This window comes from Entelurus aequoreus, linkage group LG04, assembly GCF_033978785.1.
Source record: "Entelurus aequoreus isolate RoL-2023_Sb linkage group LG04, RoL_Eaeq_v1.1, whole genome shotgun sequence".
NCBI classification, from domain to species: Eukaryota; Metazoa; Chordata; class Actinopteri; order Syngnathiformes; family Syngnathidae; genus Entelurus; species Entelurus aequoreus.
The window spans coordinates 51,193,355-51,212,263 of NC_084734.1; the positions used below are offsets into that span (position 1 = coordinate 51,193,355).

Consider the following 18,909-nt stretch of genomic DNA (forward strand, 5'->3'; position numbering starts at 1 on the left):
TCTATTCCCTCCTCTCATACCAAATACTATAAAAACGGGACCCGTTACCTCCCTGCTTGGCACTCAGCATCAAGGGTTGGAATTGGGGGTTAAACCACCAAAAGGATTCCCGAGCGTGGCCACCACTGCTGCTCACTGATCCCCTCACCTCCCAGGCGGTGGACCAAGGGGATGGGTCAAATGCAGAGGATAGTTTCACCACACCTAGTGTGTGTGTGACTATCAGTGGTACTTTAACTTTAACAAGCACAGATTCGCTCTCTTGTCTTTTCTCCGTTTCTAAATGCCATCAATCTCTTCATCATTGTGACAGTTCCCCCTTTTGTTTGTTTTTTCAAATCTTCAAAATGTTCTCCCCTTGGGATTCCTGTCACGACTCCTCTAGCCCCCTTTTGTGCAGTCGCATTTCTTTGTTCTTTTGAGGTACGGCGTGGCGAAGTTGGTAGAGTGGCTGGTTACTGGGGTTCAATCCCCACCTTCTACCATCCTAGTCACGTCCGTTGTGTCCTTGGGCAAGACACTTCACCCTTGCTCCTGATGGCTGCTGGTTAGCGCCTTGCATGGCAGCTCCCGCCATCAGTGTGTGAATGGGTGAATGTGGAAATACTGTCAAAGCGCTTTGAGTACCTTGAAGGTAGAAAAGCGCTATACAAGTATAACCCATTTATCATTTATTATCATTTATCTCAATTTTTATATTTAATCAACAGCACTTTCGCCAAATAGTGTCAAAGCGCTTTGAGTTCCTTAAAAAAAAGGTAGAAAAGCGCTATACAAGTACGACCCATTTACCATTTCCACCTCTCCAATGTCCTTCTTTAAGCCCTTAACCAGTGTCATCAAGCTAATATCGTTCATGTCTCTATGTGACTTAAATGTATATATAATCTTGCAATTTCATCATCTTCGTGCACTCGTTTAGCACTCGACTTTCCTTCATTATACCTCCACAGCCCTTCTTTCCTCTCTCCCCTCTCGTCCTATCCATGTCCATACCTTCCTCATACATGACGTCACTATGCGCTTCCATCTCGATCCAGTCACAAATCCGATTATGCGAACCGAAGATTCAAACAATCGATACTCTCACAGTCAGCCACCGATCCTTGGTCCACTTCCCGTTATTCGCGACTGCAACCGGAAGCTGGTAAAGACGCCGACTCTGACTCCTAACGTCTTTGTTTTCTTATGAATGTCGGTCAGTAAGGCATGTGGGCGTGGCCTTGTCGGCATACAACGGCAATAGTCGTCTCCAATTGGTCACACCCCCTCAGTGCTCCTTCCTGATTGGCTGAGCGCTGTTACCAGGCCGCTGGTCGAGAAACGCTGACGTGTGACGTCACAAGCACGCTGTCGTTGAGCGGAAGTTAAAAAGAAAGTATTGCAATTAACGACGTTAACACATATTTCTACAAAACTGCATCATCTTTTAAATTACACACAAAATAAAATGAACTAAAATAAAAAAATAAAATAAAACTGCTAAAAACAGTCATGAATAATAACGCGTTTTTCTCGTACATTTTATTATAAAAACACATATTCTTCATCACTTACAGGCAAATGTACTTATATTTAAGAATAACATGAGGTATTTTTCTCCCTGGCTATACTAAATCAACAGATATATATGAAATAATAGTAGTAGGTAGTATCACAGTGAGAATATCAATGTCATCGAGTCACTAGATGCAGAAAGACAATAAACATTCATTAATTCCATCATGTATGTACATTGTTCACAAGCTAGCAAAACGCTCAGGCTTTGGCACAGAAATCAAAGGTGTGCTAAAGATGGAAAGATGAATTGAACATCAGCATACATATACTGTATGTACACATACATGGTCTTACAAAAACAAGTTTAAAAATGTAGTGCAATGACACCTTTATTGTTTGTTTGTGTCCGTCAATAAATAGCAGCCATCTTGTCATCCTCCAACAAGTTGCTGTTAAAAAAATCCTGAGCGAGGTGAGAAAAGTGATTGTTGTTTTTTTGTCGTTACAAGACCTCAATGAACAATTAGACAAGCTAACAGTAGCACACTGGTAAGTTTGTCCTTTCGTTAGCTCGCGGAAGAGCTGCCGTTAGCAGAAAGTAGAAAAGTTAGCGTGTGATGATGCTAACGTTATCCTGTCTAAGCTAAGAGGTGATAAGTTGACTTTGGAAGTAAACGCTCATTTTAGAGTAGAAAAGAGGCGGGTCTGATTGTGTCCAGTGGCTACACCACCATCTTTTAGTTTTTAGTCAAAAGGGCGGAGCCTTTGTCTGGACCTTTGTTGACCTCGACGGGCCAGGAGGTTGCCCTCTTTGCGCTGGTGTGCCTGCGCGTGTGTTTGGTCAGGTGGTCGCTGCGCATGAAGCGGCGCTCACACAAACTGCAGACAAATTTCTTCTCGCCCGTGTGCGTCCTGCGGTGGCGAGACAGTTCGTCGGAGCGAGCAAACTTCTTGTCGCAGCCTTCCCAGCGACAACTGAACGGCTTCTCCCCTGCAGGGGAAACAACTGTTAGCTCGCTGCTAACGGCTAGGTTGGAAAACAACAACTTGGCACCGCCCCTACCTGTGTGCGTGCGCAGGTGAGCCTTGAGGTGCGAGCTCTTGAAGTACGTCTTCTTGCATCCTGGGAAGTCACACATGTAGTTTCGTCTGCGGGTGAAGTCCAACGAAGCGACCCCGCTGGCACCTGACGGCACGTACACGGGAGCGGGGGCCAGGGGGAGGAGCTTGGTGTTGCCCAGCGTCATGACAGTCTGGGGGCTCGTCGTCGGGTGCGATACGGGCGGCACCACTAACATGACGGCACCCGGCAAGGCCGAGCCCACCAGTAATGGCTGAGACAGGATGGACCGGACGCCGCCTGGAACCAAGGCCGAGATCAATCTCGGCCGCCCGCTGAGAGGGAAGACCTGACACAGGAGAGGTGAGGCCGCAGGGTGCGGCGAGGAAGATACTGATGTGGGAAGAAGAGGCGGTGCTTGCTTCCCGCGCTCACTGTCTGGACTTTGTGTGGGCAGGACAGGGGCAGGGAACGGCAGCCTCTGAGCACTCAGACTGTCAGCCGTGTGGCGAATGACGCTGGTCGCCATCGCTCTGGCAGCCACCGCCACGTCAAGTGGAAGCGTTGAAGTCACGACGGCATCTTTGGAGGCGTTGCGGGCGGAGCAGGCCTCGGCGAAGCTCGGACTTTGAGGCGGCGTCATGCACTGCAAGTATGGATCACATGATCAGTCCTGTTGATCGACGCTTGTTAGCTTAACACAGTCTCACCAGTGAGGACAGCGCCACCAGGTCCTTGGACGAGTCCCCGCTTTCCGAGTGCGGAGCCATCGAGTCACACGAGTCAGACATCGGCGTCAGTGGGCGGGGCTCAGGCGACCGCTGACCCCAGAAACTCATGCTGACAAGCGCCTCGGCCGCTTCCAGGTCCTGGACGCACGAGGGCGCCACCTGCTGGACAAAAAGCTCCATGTCTTCACTGGTTACTGATTGGGTGACCAGGGCCGTTGCTAGGAATTCTTGGCCGCCTAAAAGAATATCGGTGCGGGCCCCTGTACCCCATTCATTGCCACCTTCAATGTTCTTGTTTTGCCAGTGTTGTTGATGCTTCCTGGTGTAATACACTCAATATGTTTCCTTTTTTATAATTACCGACTTAACAAGTCAGAATATTATTATATAATGAATGTTGTCTGTCTATCTGTGTTGGTCCAGCGATGAGATGGCGACTTGTCCAGGGTGTACCCTGCCTTCCGCCCGAATGCAGCTGAGATAGGCTCCAGCACCCCCGCGACCTCGAAAGATAAGCGCTAGAAAATGGATGGATGGATGTATTATTGTTTTATTGTAATTTCATTGATTTGCAACCTGTTATTAAACCTGTGATTGAAAATACATTTTTAATTAACAACTCAACAAATAAGTAGTGAGTATTTTATTGTATTTAACAATCAAGCACTGATATGCAAAAAAAAAAAAAGTGTCCTGGCTCAAGATATTTTGCAGGTAAATATGGAGCATTTATCTTCAATGTGCAAGTAAAATAAAGAACACATGGATTTGTTATAAAACAAATATCAAAAACAACAAGCCTCATCCAATCTTAATTGAAGTTTGAATTGGCTTTTTTGTTCATTGAAAGTCTCATCAGAAAGCCCAACGCTGGGCCTTTTTGTTCGCAAATTTGCTGATGACGTCTTTAAAGTCCAATTGTCGACTTAGCTGACTTTCAATTGTCCGTCCAGCAAGGCTATTTAACCTCTCTTGGCTTGTTGTGGATCTGAGATAGTTCTTAACAGGTAATGTTATAATATGAAAGTGTAAATTGTCCCAAATTCTTAAATAGTTTTTTTTGTACTTTGTTGTTGTCAGCTATTACGGTGTCATTTATTTTACAAACAACAAATCTTTGAACATTTAACTTTTTGGTGCTTAAGCTATTGAAATGTCCCACTGATAACACATTTTACAAGACCACATTGAACACATAATTATAACATGACTGACCAAGGGTAATTATCCAGTAATTATTACTTACTGTTTATTTCACGGTGTAGAACTTGAATACATCATAATACAATTCAATGCAGCCTCTGATGGGCGCATACTGGAGCAGTGTCAAACAGTGATATGTGTGAAACACACTCACACTGTTGCTCTACAATAAACTAGCAACTTTCTTTTCTTTTAATTAACTGGCGAGTTGTAAAGAGTATGTCTCGGTCAGATGACAGCTAACGTAGGCTCCAGAGTCCAGTGTACATCCTGTCAAAGGATGTACAGATTTTAAATGAACAAGTAGGCTCTTTGTTTCAGTCCTCGGTAGTTGACTCTCTCACCAAAAAGTTTTTGAGGTCCTGGACCTGGTCCCCTGCTCTGATGCTCCCACCCCAGGCCTCCTTCTCAAATCTTTTCAGGTGTCCGGACTTGAGGTTTTTGGGGGACATCCTAACTAGGGCTGGACGATATACCAAAAGTCATATACCGATATATTTTGGCTGAATATCAATATGATATATATCGCAATATGTCTTCCGGGAAGTGAATTTAGACAAAATCAAACCCAAATATGCATGACAAGTTGTTTTATTGAAACAAATACCTAACATGAGTAATTTTCTGGATGCATAGATAGACATGCACATAAATATCAAAAGCCTTGAGAATTATATAAGAATAGTAAAGTACAATCTTCAATCTTATTTTACACAAACCTTAATCTATGCTCAAATCCTCAGCTAACAAAAAACACAAAATATAAAATAAAGTCCCATGCCTTAAGAGGACATTTTAAACATCAGCAGCAACTTGAAAGTAATTTACCTTCATCAATAGTTTGATTTTAGCTCAACATTTTAAAAGACCCTTAACAATTGAAGCCAGGAACACGTACCAAGCTGTCAAGTGCTGCATGTTGTGTAGGTATATTGCGACTGCAGCTCAACACCTTTTCTTTGGCAGTGCTTCTTCAGCAAAGTAGTTGTGACAGGGAAGCTCATATATTTTTTTTTTCTGGCAGCTTCTTAAATCCGTTTTTTCATACCGTTGTAATTGGGAACACGATGAGGATCAACATATTGTTTTAAGTGGGGCCAATGGGGTTACTGAAATAATTAAAATTGGAATACTGTAAGACTTGTGGCTTTGTTTTTATTCGAATTAATTCGTATGAATATATTTTTACGACGGCCCTGGGGTAACACCCAACGTTCAGTATTAAGCCCCGCCCCTTTATTGTCCTTCAACAATTACATGCAGAGAGGGAGTGGCTAGCGAACAACAGGAAGTCACATTTAAGGTGAAACGAGTTCATCCTTTAATTATCTAGACATGATATGAATAAGATCGTTGACGTCATTGATGCTGCTATATATTCCTTTGACCTAATTAATTATAAGGCAAGTTGACGTCAAAGCTTTCAGAACGTCAACATGTTGAATGGCGATGATGATGATGACGACGAAGCAGCGCTAGCGCGCGAGGCAATGAGTTCACGTGACCTCAGATGAACTAGCCAGCCGAGCGCGAGACAACAATCGAGGACGTCTGGACCGGAGCAGCTCGGTCCGTCTCAGCACACGCAGGAACAGGACTCACCTGGCGGGAGATGAGCATGGCGGGAAGCCGAGCGTGCCACCGGAGGAGGATAGACGCGGGACAGCTGCTGAGGTTTCGCGGCAAGCTTCAGCTCAGGCGCCAAAAAAAAACAAAAACAAGACAAAAAAAAAAAAAACAAGAAAGTGAGCGGCGGAAAGACACAGCCAATCGCGCGCAAAGGTGTAGCGGGCCTCGGCCGATAGGAGGCGAGGCGCTGCGTCATCGCGACATGCCGACATGCCGACACGCCATTGGCCGGCGGGCGGGGCGTACGTCTGTGGGGGCGGGGCCAAGGAGTCAGCGGTGTCAGAGTAAACCCACTGAACCCGGTGAACTCTGCGCGTGCACGGCTAGAGGAGACGGGACACGCGCGCTGGCTGCTTGCACAAAACACTTAGCTCTTTTATAACTGTACATACTGTCAATATAACTACATAAGGTAGTACTACCATTACACATCATTTAAACATTAACCATACAACAGAAATGATAAGATCCCACACCTAACTGTCAGTGTGTGTGTGTGTATGTGGAGGTAGTAAACAAGCCTTCGTTGTCAAAGTACAGGGGGATCAGAGTAGGGGTGAGGCTCCTTTGTTGTCACTGGAAGTAAACATAAAAGTGTCCATCGCAGTCCAGGTGACACATCTTCCTGTTGGGGGGGGGGGGGGGGGGGCAGACAAAGAAACAAGTTCATTCTTTGCCACTTCCTGTGGCGAGGGGCCATGAGGCGCTGTCTGCCTGTGTGACTGACAGGAGGTGGCCTCAGTTTACCCGTGCATGTGCAGGCTGCAGAGAAGTCAACACTTGCACTCACGCTCACACAAAAGGACAAAGCCAGAATTACAGGAGGGGGCGGGTGTTAGGGTCCCAGTTCACTGAGGTCGTCAGGAAGAGGTTTGGATGTGTGTGACCAATCAGCTGTCACAATGGATGCTAGCCTAGCCTAGCCTAGCTTAGCTTAGCAATAATGATGGTGGTTTACTGCAAGATTTGCATTGTATAGTTAGCAGTTCTCACAAAGAGAACATCAGCACACACACAAAATCAGCAGTAGAGTGAACTGTCTGTTGCCATGGCTACCGTCACTTTATTAAAAGGGTCCATGACGTAACGTAATGCGAGTCAAACGAGGTGTCTTTGTTCAGGCTGCAGTGTCCTCATTTGGCCGGCTGAGGTCTTTTCAGGAAACACTCGCATGTTGCCACTGTTGCTAGGCAACAGTGTTGGTCTGTTGCCATGGTGATACTACACCGCAGCATTACCTCACATGACCCTGTGCCGCATTAACAAGTTTCCTTCCTCTGAGCCGTGACTTCCTGGTTGTGGGGATGCTTCCGCCCGAGTGTTGACCAGGTGGTGTCTTTCTGCCGAGGAGGCGCCGCTCTACACTCAGCACTTCCTGATACAAGTGGGCGAGGCTAACCTGCAGCAAGAAGCTGAAGAGCTTCAGGAGCCACACAAAGGAGCGCGGAAGTGTCGCCTCCACCGCCGCATAATGACTGCCACACTTCCTGTTGATGACACCACCTGATCAGGACAACTGCAGCTTCATGTTAGTATCAGGAGGCCGGGCGAGGGCTTACCGGGGGTCGCAAGGCCTGAGGGGCAGGTGCCAGTACGTCAAGTTAACAGGCGTCAGCATTTCCTGTGACTGGGTCACAGCAGCTTTCAGTGTGTTGCGATGCAGACTGGGGCCATCAGCGCCGTCCTCGTCCCCCCAACAGAACTTAAATGTGGACGAAGCAGCAGTGGGGGCGTGGCTGGGCTGAGATGACAACTTCTGGAAACACATCTGGAGCTGCTCCGCTACTCCTGCAGAAACATGCATACATGACCTTTATGAGGTTCTTTGTTGACGTGCTAAAAAACATTTTGCGTCTTACTTTTCTTTTTTGCCACAACACGTTTGTACTTCCTGCTGGTGCTAGTGCAAAGGGGTGTGGCCTTCCACTGCTTCCTGTTGGACATACACAAACAAAATAATCGTAAGGACTGCGTGGTGAAGTTGGTAGAGTGGCCGTGCCAGCAATCGGAGGGTTGCTGGTTACTGGGGTTCAATCCCCACCTTCTACCATCCTAGTCACGTCCGTTGTGTCCTTGGGCAAGACACTTCACCCTTGCTCCTAAAGGGTGCTGGTAGCGCCTTGCATGGCAGCTCCCTCCATCAGTGTGAATGTGTGTGTGAATGGGTGAATGTGGAAATACTGTCAAAGCGCTTTGAGTACCTTGAAGGTAGAAAAGCGCTATACAAGTATAACCCATTTATCATTATATAAGGACTGAGGGGGCAACGGATCAAAAAACACTGTTCGGATCGTATCACGGTTTTGAGTCACGGATCAAATAATTTTTCGGATCAGCACAAAAGAGAGAGGACCAGACAAATAAGACTTTGTCGTCCTCTTTTATTTTGTAAAACCCTTTTGTCCATTAAATACTAGCAACATTCCACTCAAAATGTCCAATAAGGGCATTTAAATTACATGAAAACAACTTAAAGTGCAATATAGGTCAGACTATCATTTTCTTTTTAACATGAACCATGAATTTTAAAAAAAACAATTTAAAAGTGCACTTTAAGGAATGGATTAAAAGCTAGCGTATGTACACATCATTGAAAAATAAAAATGTACCTGAATTTATCATATTAAACTATTTTTCAGAAAAATAAAATAGTCCAAATTTTCTGGTTAGAGTGTACACCTATTTGCAGTCACTACATTATGTCCCCTGCTGTAGAAAACACCCTCTTGCTAGGCACCCAAAAGCAAGGCACAGCAAGATATAATTTTGCCATCATGCGAGCGTATTTACAGTTGTGACTGGGATATTAGTATTGGGTCTATCTAACTTTCACTCAGCCACTGCTTTTGTCAGTTCCTGGGCCAGATGTGTGCCTGGGCATGTCTGCAGCAAGGGGCTCCCTTATCCCCCACTCCGCAGTCATGTAGAGAGCAGTGAAAGGTACAAAGCTTTCCATTGCCCTGGAAGTCCACCAGTCTGTGACGAGCGCAACAAAAGATCCCCGGGATCATTCATTTACAATTCTTGTCTTTTCCTGCTCATAAAGACTTTGCATGATTGTGCTAGTTAAGTGGGTTCACGGCGGAATTTCATAACATGACTTAAGAACATTCAGCATATATTTAAACCCGTCCTCTTGCACAACAAAGTATGGCATCATGTCTTTAGCCTTTGTTATAGCTTTAGCCCGTCAGATGCCATGGCAAAGGGCTGCTTAAACACTGTGCCGATTTGCAGCTGTTCAACAGCCAGGGTGATGTCGCTTCAAATGTGTTGCCACACTCGCTGTTTTCCCAGTCTCATACGACTTTAACGTGCCACAATGCCTACGTATTGTAGCTGTTTTGTCCACCTACGCCCATCATCACTGTTTTTCACAGGAACACCAAAGCTCCAATACATGTGATTTAAATGATGAAGGCGGTTTCTCCAGTTCCTCCGTTTGCCATGACTACCACTGCGTTTGATTATTAGTAGGTGTGGCTTGAACACGCAGCCTTGACGTGAACACGCACAACCTTTTTTTCGTCAACCAATCCGCTGACCACGTGCGAACCGAACACTGGAGAGGCATCCGTACGGATCAACGATGATCCGTTGCATCACTAATAAAAACAAAAACAATGTTAAAGTCGCTCACGTGACAAGGCCTCGTCTCACCTGGCAGCGTCCTGTTGTTGGGTGTGATCAGCTCGGAGCAGAGCAACATTCAGCAGCCGGTACCACCGCCTCAGATTGAAGCGGTCATGTGACACGCCTCCTTCAGCCGTGAGGTTGGTTTCTTTGATGCTAGCGTCGCTTGATAACTCCCTGAAGGGTGCAGAAAAGTCACTGTGTTAAATGACGCAAACAAAAAGTTTTTAGCGGAGGAAACAGGAAATGGCATCACCACTCTGTGCGGTCGTCCAGGCCGAAGACGAGTTTCATGGTGACAATGATGAGGACGGCGGCCTGGACATCGTACTGAGGCAGCGTAAAGCGGCGCGAGGGATCCAACGTGTGCGGCGCCGTCTTCGCCATGTCGACACGCTCCATCAGAACACACACCCATGGGTGGAGCTCATCTGGGGAGAGGGGTTTATGTTGACAAGTGAGATGCTGTTGCCACAATTAAGTGATACAACACTTTTTTAGGTAAGCACGTTAGCCGTAGCGCAGATGTACCAGGCAGGTTGGCGTCTCTCAGGTAGCGCAGACTGAGCACCGCTGGATGTAACAGGTCCCGTCGGCTAATTGGAGGAAAAGCAGGAAGTTGCAGGAAGCGTGCGAGTGCCTCCGCCTCCATGTGCAGACATTGGTGTGAGGGGACACCCTGCAAGGAGATGAGGGGCCATCAGGATAACAGCGACAGACGCAGGAAGTAAAGAAAACGCGCAGACTTGGACTCTGAAGATGAGCGCATCCGGGCCGTAGAGCTGCATCTCCTCAGGAAGGTCTTCGTAAGCATTGATGTATGGCACGTGTCCTTCACTCACTAGCCTGGAGACATCATCAACACTTTCTTAATGTTCCAGAACCTTCGGGGGCTCACGTGGCATTACCTGAGGAGGTCGCCGAGTGTCAGTGCCTGGCGACTCCAGACTAACGCCAAGTGGATCAGAGCCAAAGTCTTGCTCATGCTCATGTGGCCGCGTTGTGGCCTCAGGCGAGATGTCAGGTAGGCGGCGCCGTCCAGCGAGCATGTTGAACTATCTCTGCAACTATCTGTGGATTTGAAGGTCAGACTTTACTTTGGTGTTACATTAAAGTTCAGGCGGCTCAGACTTTTGTGCAGACCTGTAGTGTTGGGCGGATCTGTCTCGCCGTCGGTCTCGCTGGCAGACAGGATGGACGACGCGGCAGCGCTTTCAGAGTCAGACGTCGTGGCTCGCTAAAGATTAAAAGGTGAAACGTGAACGATGAAGCCTGCTGATCATGTGACGTGGAAGTCGCCTCATCACCTTCAACTTGGCTCTCCTGACGGGATTGTTGGTGTAAGCCAGCTGGCTTGTCTGCAGGAAGCGCCGCCACAGTGGCCACAACACCTCGTCCTTAAATAGCGGACCCACACCAAGCTCCAGCAGTGCACTCGCTTGCTTCCTCAGGATAAACTGGAAGGCTTCACATGTCATCCACTGACGACCTCTCTCTGGACACACACATGCACGCCAAACATGGACAGCCGTCAGAGAGCTGCCGGTCAATGTGGCGTTCAAAGCATCACATGACCACAAGGTACTGACCATGCATATTCGTACGGCTCCCTCTGCGGATGGTGACGACACGGGACGATCCCGGCGCCGGGGCCACAATCAAGTCCACCTCCCGGGTTTTCTGAGCAAAAAACAGATCTGATGAGCAGAACGACACTGCCCTCTGATGGACAACAAAACACACCGCAGTTATTTTATTTGTGTGTACGCTCACATGTCCTCATTCAGCATCACCCAATCCCTCCACCTTTTTGGGCAATAAAATGCCTTAAATTTGCGGCAGCTTTTTCAAAAAGTTTTGAAAGTTTTTCTCGCCGTGTGGGCACTAAGTCAGCACCAAAGAAAAAAACTTAAGTCTTGAAATATTTTTCAGTGTTTTCATATATTTATTCATGGAAGCCTTGCACAAATGTGGGTTGGTGCTTCCGGTTTGCCCTCACTCATAAACAAATAATAGATGTGTGTCAGTGTAGCATAACTGTAGGTTGGCTTCACGACACACATCATACGCGCCTGGTTTGCCTGAGAATAGGACGTACCAAAAATTATCTGTGATGCAATTTAGCCACTAGAAGTACATATTAAAAAAAATCGCGAATCAAATACAAGTTGTCACGAAAGGTTTCGCCGCGCAATTCAGAGCAAAGATTCGCCACCACAAGCCCAAGGAGAGTGTATTACCACAGCATGCAGAAAACGTCCAGAAGTATGCAACCCAACATTTATTACGTGTAACGTTGTAGAAATAATATAAACGAAAAAACAGTAAACATTTTAAATTAGAGCAAAAATGCATAACATAATGAGAAAAGGCTGAAATGTTTACACTAATGAGGAAAAGGATAACGATGTCTTTAAATATGTTTTATCCTTTTTTATTTGCCTATTACATTACAAATGACATGATGTCACACTATCACAGTATTGAAAGAATATTATTAACAGTATTGTCTGTTTTATTGACATGAATGCTTTACACCACTGCTGTTCTATTTAGTATGTAAACTAGTTGACTGTTATTTACTTTCACATTATAAGCACATAAATGTTTGTATTAATACTGGGAGATTACAGAACAACGCCATTTAAATTCTGTGCAAAAACATGTTGAACCACAGTTCACCACGGTATCACAAATCGTGGAAATTCATAGCTATTGTTATCTCTAGTGGTCACGTGATTAATTATTCCCATTTAAAAAAATGTTTTTTTTTTATATTGGTCGTATTGTCATTGATGGAGCATTTCTATCTCTCAGTTAGTAGTAGAGCAAATAAAACAGCACCTGTTGTCTGCCTTATCATTTCTCTGTTCTTTACGTTACCACACAACATAATCTGTCAATGGGCCTCACGTCGCTTTACTGCTACATATTCCATTTGCTGCCACTTTTTATAACTGTAACTGTGATGCTTGTGTGTTATTTTATGGGTGGGATTTAATTTTTAAGGCTTAACTTTACCAGCCTTAAGGATGTTGTATGCCGAGGTTGGTCGAGTATTGCCAAGCGGACCCAAAGATTTGCAGTTGCCGGGAGTTGTTAATAACTCATTCCCACAAATGTGTGCATAGTTTGCAAAACACACACCACCAAGAATGTTTAATTGTCCACTGTTTGGTCTGTCATCCACAAGTTGCAGACATTCTCCACATGTTTTATAGTTAAAAAGTGCTTGTTGATCATAAACTTGAGTTTGTGGTCCAACATGCTGCACATTGTTAAGAACATTTACAAACTGTTAAGAGTGATCTTCAGTAATTTTTGTTGGTAAATGAGAGCAGATGAGAGACAAGAAACGTGGGTGGGCAATGCGTTTGGCATGCAACTTTAAGCGCTGCTTAAAGTTGGTACATAAATTAGGATTTTCTAAATATCAAGCAATTTTTTGAATCTGTTACAGACCCCAAACACAAGGATAGAAAAAAATCAGGCATTAAGCTGTTTTGATCATTATGTGTATGGTGCCCAATGATCATGTCAGCGCAGCACACTAGACACATTGCGAGCTCGAGGTGATTTTTTAAAATTTTTGATAATGGCTGCTGTTATTAGCTTAGTAGACCTCCTGCTACAACTGTGTAAAAGCAGTTTATGTACTTCTTATTAATAATAATAATAATAATACATTTTATTTATATAGCGCTTTTCTAAAAACTCAAAGGCACTTTACATAGTATAAAATCATAAAATCAGTACACACAGGACAGTTAAAAAGCAGTGGAGGCAGGACAAATTACACATAACATGGGACAAACATGAGAGGACATTACAAGACACAACATATGAATCATATATTAAAAGCAGTTTTGAAGAGGTGAGTTTTGAGATGTGATTTGAATGATGGAAGGTCTGTACAGTCACGGATGTGTTTGGGGAGAGAGTTCCAGAGGGTGGGAGCAGCGATGGAGAAGGCCCTGTCACCCCAGGTCCGGTGCTTGGTTCTGATAGGTGGGGATAGGAGGTTGGCGTCGGAGGAGCGGAGGCTGCGGGAAGGGGTGTGGCGGTGGAGCATGTTGGTGAGGTAGCAGGGGGCCTGGTTGTGGAGGGCTTTGTGGGTGAGGAGGAGGATTTTAAAATGGATACGATAAGGGACGGGGAGCCAGTGGAGCTTCTGAAGGACTGGGGTGATGTGGTCGCGGGAGCGGGTGTGGGTGAGCAGGCGGGCGGCAGAGTTTTGAATGTATTGAAGTTTATTGAGGACTTTGGAAGATGAACCGTAGAGGATGCTATTGCAGTAGTCGAGTCTGGAGGTGATGAAAGCATGGATCAAGGTTTCGGCGGCAGAGAAGGAGAGTGATGGACGGAGACGGGCAATATTTTTTTTTTTTTATTCTACTTATTCTTGTTTTATAGCAGGGCACTCAGCTTTAAAAGGTGCATTACCACCACCGACTGTTAGTGTGAACCAGATTTGCTGCTTAGTACCCCTTTGAGAGTAACCTCCTTCTGTCCATGTCTCCTAACTTCCTCTCTTAGTTTTCTCCTTTAGTACTGCATTTTCCACAATGAATGATTGCATGTTCCACTGACTATGTCATTGCAGCTGTTACATAATTATGTTGGGTGTTTGTTAATAAAGTGCCATGTCTTATTCAGTCTGGTGTGTGTATGTGTGTGTGTGAGCTGGGACCCATAGGATCCTTACGCTGGTATTCACCCTCTCAATCCTGAACAATATTTCATAATAATCACATTAACTATATCTTGTCTGCTTTGCAACATAATATTTTTAATATAGCTTAACATTGACCTTGAGTCAGAGCAGACCATCACCTTTTTTTAGCCGTGACTTTTCTACCCACTGTAGAGCTGGTGTGATTGGCAAACGCTCAACTATAAACACTGCCAAATAGTTTGTTGCTCTTTCTTTAACTGAAATTCAGAGCCTTGGTACTACAAAAGCAAAGCATGTACTTCTTGTGGTTGGATCTATCGATCCGTCCGTAAACTGTATTTTGTAATCAAACATTCTTCGGCCATCACTGCCACACTTGCACAGAGCCCTTGACCTTTTGTCTTTTGCTGAGGCTATATATCCACTGGGAACCAGTGGGAGCCACAGATAACAACCATGGAGGAGTAACTGTTAAAGGTCTTGATAAAGAGAACTGCATTTGTGTTAAGCTGTTGCTATTCTCCTGTCCCTTCATGCAAAACAATATGTTTTAGTTCCCTCACTCTCACAGCACAGTCATTTCACCCTTCTCGTTGGGTGCTGCATTTCATAGTGACCTCCGAGACGAACCCAGTCCTGCATAGTCAATTGCTTATTTCTCAACTGCAATAGCTCTTTCCCCCATCCGCACATGTAGTGCAGAAAGAGTAGTCCTGGAAGCTCCACAAGACAGTCTCAGTGCTTGTGTCTGAACTGGTTCCAATTTCTTTACCACACTTTTTGCTGCTGACCCATGTTTAAATACATCCATACTATAAAATCATGCTTACCATAGCTATATAAAACCAGACATCTCATCACATTTAATATTGTTTTACACCTGGAAAAGATGCTGGCAACATGTGCATTCCATGTTAGCCTAGCGTTCATCCCCATTCCCAAAAACTTAAACTTGTTTACTTACCTGGCCATACAAAGTAACAGAAGAAAGGACTTTCCTTTTCCACGTGAACACTATTGTTTTTGTCTTCCACACTAAAAACTTAAAATCCCACCGAAATGACCATTTTCCCACCATACTTATTAATGCCTCTTGAATTTTATTTGTGATATGACAAACATTTCCACCACGTTTTTATAGAGCTGCAACATCTACAAATAATGAACACCCAATACCGCCTTCAACATGCTCAAAGATATCATTGATCATAAAAGAAAATAAGATTGGGCAAATCACACTCTTGGGGGGAGGACTATTTTCCACTTGGTACATTCTCGACAGCTCGAATCCAACTCTAACCTGTAGTATTCAGTAAAAAATATTGAATCCATCTCCAAGTGCGACCCGAGATACCCATCAACCCTAACTTAATTAATAATCCCTCCTTCCAAATCATGTTGTAAGCCTTCTCTACATCAAAAAATACTGCTGCTTACTTTCACCTCTGAGTCTCCAAGACACAAAAAAAGTCTCCAATATTACCAGGAAAAGTCACTAGATTTGTCGCTAGTACCTTTAAAGGCCTACTGAAACCCACTACTACCGACCACGCAGTCTGATAGTTTATATATCTATGATGAAATCTTAACATTGCAACACATGCCAATACGGCCGGGTTAACTTATAAAGTGCAATTTTAAATTTCCCGCTAAACTTCCGGTTGAAAACGTCTATGTATGATGACGTATGCGCGTGACGTCAATAGTTAAACGGAAGTATTCGGACACCATTGAATCCAATACAAAAAAGCTGTTTTCATCTCAAAATTCCACAGTATTCTGGACATCTGTGTTGGTGAATCTTTTGCAATTTGTTTAATGAACAATGAAGACGGCAAAGAAGAAAGTTGTAGGTGGGATCGGTGTATTAGCGGCTGGCTGTAGCAACACAACCAGGAGGACTTTGACTTGGATAGCAGACGCGCTATCCGACGCTAGCCGCCGACCGCACGGATGATCGGGTGAAGTCCTTCGTCCTGGAACGCAGGTGAGCACGGGTGTTGATGAGCAGATGAGGGCTGGCTGGCGTAGGTGGAGCGCTAATGTTTTTATCATAGCTCTGTGAGGTCCCGTTGCTAAGTTAGCTTCAATGGCGTCGTTAGCAACAGCATTGTTAAGCTTCGCCAACCTGGAAAGCATTAACCATGTATTTACAGGTCCATGGTTTAATAGTATTGTTGATTTTCTGTCTATCCTTCCAGTCAGGGGTTTATTTCTTTTGTTTCTATCTGCATTTAAGCACGATGCTATCACGTTAGCTCCGTAGCTAAAGTGCTTTGCCGATGTATTGTCGTGGAGATAAAAGTCACTGTGAATGTCCATTTCGCATTCTCGACTCTCATTTTCAAGAGGATATAGTATCCGAGGTGGTTTAAAATACAAATCCGTGATCCACAATAGAAAAAGGAGAGAGTGTGGAATCCAATGAGCCAGCTTGTACCTAAGTTACGGTCAGAGCGAAAAAAGATGGGTCCTGCACTGCACTCTAGTCCTTCACTCTCACGTTCCTCATCCACGAATCTTTCATCCTGGCTCAAATTAATGGGGTAATCGTCGCTTTCTCGGTCCGAATCGCTCTCGCTGCTGGTGTAAACAATGGGGAAATGTGAGGAGCCTTTCAACTTGTGACGTCACGCTACTTACGGTACAGGCAAGGCTTTTTTTATCAGCGACCAAAAGTTGCAAACTATATCGTCGAGGTTCTCTACTAAATCCTTTCAGCAAAAATATGGCAATATCGCAAAATGATCAAGAATGACACATAGAATGGATCTGCTATCCCCGTTTAAATAAAAATAATTCATTTTAGTAGGCCTTTAAAAAAAAAAGTCGCCAGGAGGATTAGCAACACTGTCAGCGCCATCCTCGAGTATGTGTTCCGCTTTAAGATGGTATTTTAAACTTGATGTGCACGGATGATAAAAACCTTACCGAAACCAAGTTACCTTAGTTGTATCCAAAGGTCTGTTTTGAAGCAAAATGGGCCGCCTCGCTCAGTCATCTTGCTTCTTGATTGGCCACTTTCTGTAGCACGTCATAATTCACACTACGATGACTCGGGAAGCCTTGGCTTTACCCACAGACATGAAGAGTTTTAGTCGTAAATATTGAACACATTTAATATTTATGAACGAGATCCGTTTTGGAGCTGATTATCGGGACAAATTCACTCCTAACACACCTCAGTCCACAGGACAATCTTATAAGAAATAAGATAATCGGGTGTTTGCTGTCTTTGGTCAGAAAATCGAGACAAAAACAGCCTGGTTGTCTTTATGTCTGTACCCCGCTTACTGGACAAATTAGATGGTTGAAAATGACGATGACTGGCCGAAATGTGCCGGGAAGTTGCGGGGAAGTGACAAAGTTGCAAGACAGTGCATAATTCGCAGGGACTGTGATCAGATCATGTGATCATGCTGTGTCTAGAATCCTGCCACAAATTGTCTGGCCAGTGGGCAGAGGTTCTGTCATCTGGACACTGAGAATCTCCAACATGCTTCTACTTATCAAGGCAACATGTGGTGGTTGCTTACCTCGATGACATTGTGACATGACCTGCAGAAGAAGCGGCCTTCATCTGATACACCCCAGTCCACACATGAGCACTGTGCACACGCCTCGCTGTAGCCCTCCTGAAAACGTATACAAATGATATTCACACATTCATTCATTTTGATCATCCAACTTACACTTATTTAGCAAAAAGACAATTAAGTAAAGTTTGCTTTGAATGATCATTTAATTATATTTAGAGGTAACAGTGAGACAACGGAGATGCATCAAAATTAAATAAACTTAACTATCGAGAGCAAAGGGTTGAGCGAGCTGCGTGAGAACTACAAAGCCCAACCACAACGACGAATCGGAAATAAAACGTGTTAAATACCGTATACTCGTCGTCCATTTGACAGCAAGAAGACGTTTTTAAGAGATCAAATTGGGCGCTTTTAACAGTTTGTTTTCCTCACGTGGGATTGCAGGTTTTCTTCTTTTATTGTTTTAGTCTCTCAAAAGTTACGGGAAGTGCTGCCACCCAAAGGAAGAAATATGAACTGCAGACTTGTTTTCACTTCGAATGATTCTTATGGAAATAAATATGTGTAGTCTATTTTTTAAATAAATATATACTTACTTAATAAGCTATTTTATCATTGATGCTTTGAGATAGGCTACAGCACCCCCCGCGACCCCGAAAGGGATCAGCGGTAGGAAATGGATGGATGGATCGATAGTCTATTTTTTAAATAAACATATACTTAATTAATAAGCTATTTTATCATTGATGCTTTTTTATAGACACGTTAACAAATGTGTGTGTGAAAGAGGTTTCAAAAATAATATTGTTGATATTGCTGTGTTAAGTATAGAACGTTGAATAGAATGGGCAGTAAAAACAAGAAAACGTTGCAGCAATGCAATAAGTAGAGATCGAAAGCTGACTTGTATCTTTTGCAGCTAAAATCGGATTTACATGT

At 44.4% G+C, this 18,909-nt stretch overlaps 2 protein-coding genes across 4 annotated transcripts; both read right to left on the bottom strand.

Moving 5' to 3' along the window:
* Positions 1–1,517: 1,517 nt before the first annotated feature.
* Positions 1,518–6,195, bottom strand: LOC133648767 (Krueppel-like factor 11). Of its 3 annotated transcripts, XM_062045176.1 has the most exons (4): positions 6,097–6,195; positions 3,271–3,453; positions 2,564–3,206; positions 1,518–2,491 (listed from the first exon to the last, which is right to left on the bottom strand). In XM_062045176.1, exons 1-4 carry the CDS (start codon positions 6,112–6,114, stop codon positions 2,238–2,240), a joined length of 1,098 nt encoding a protein of 365 aa, XP_061901160.1. In that variant the 5' UTR covers positions 6,115–6,195; the 3' UTR covers positions 1,518–2,237. The 3 variants fall into 3 exon arrangements, with proteins under 3 accessions (XP_061901160.1, XP_061901158.1, XP_061901159.1); XM_062045174.1 differs by having other exon boundaries at positions 1,518–3,206; XM_062045175.1 differs by having other exon boundaries at positions 1,518–3,206; positions 3,271–3,450; positions 6,097–6,193.
* On the bottom strand, positions 5,318–18,457 carry taf1b (TATA box binding protein (Tbp)-associated factor, RNA polymerase I, B). Its single transcript, XM_062045173.1, has 13 exons — positions 18,321–18,457; positions 17,968–18,066; positions 11,346–11,436; positions 11,064–11,251; positions 10,900–10,993; positions 10,665–10,827; positions 10,503–10,602; positions 10,288–10,435; positions 10,013–10,187; positions 9,784–9,933; positions 7,983–8,056; positions 7,683–7,911; positions 5,318–7,610 (listed from the first exon to the last, which is right to left on the bottom strand). Exons 1-13 carry the CDS (start codon positions 18,336–18,338, stop codon positions 7,358–7,360), a joined length of 1,782 nt encoding a protein of 593 aa, XP_061901157.1. The 5' UTR covers positions 18,339–18,457; the 3' UTR covers positions 5,318–7,357.
* Positions 18,458–18,909: the final 452 nt, after the last annotated feature.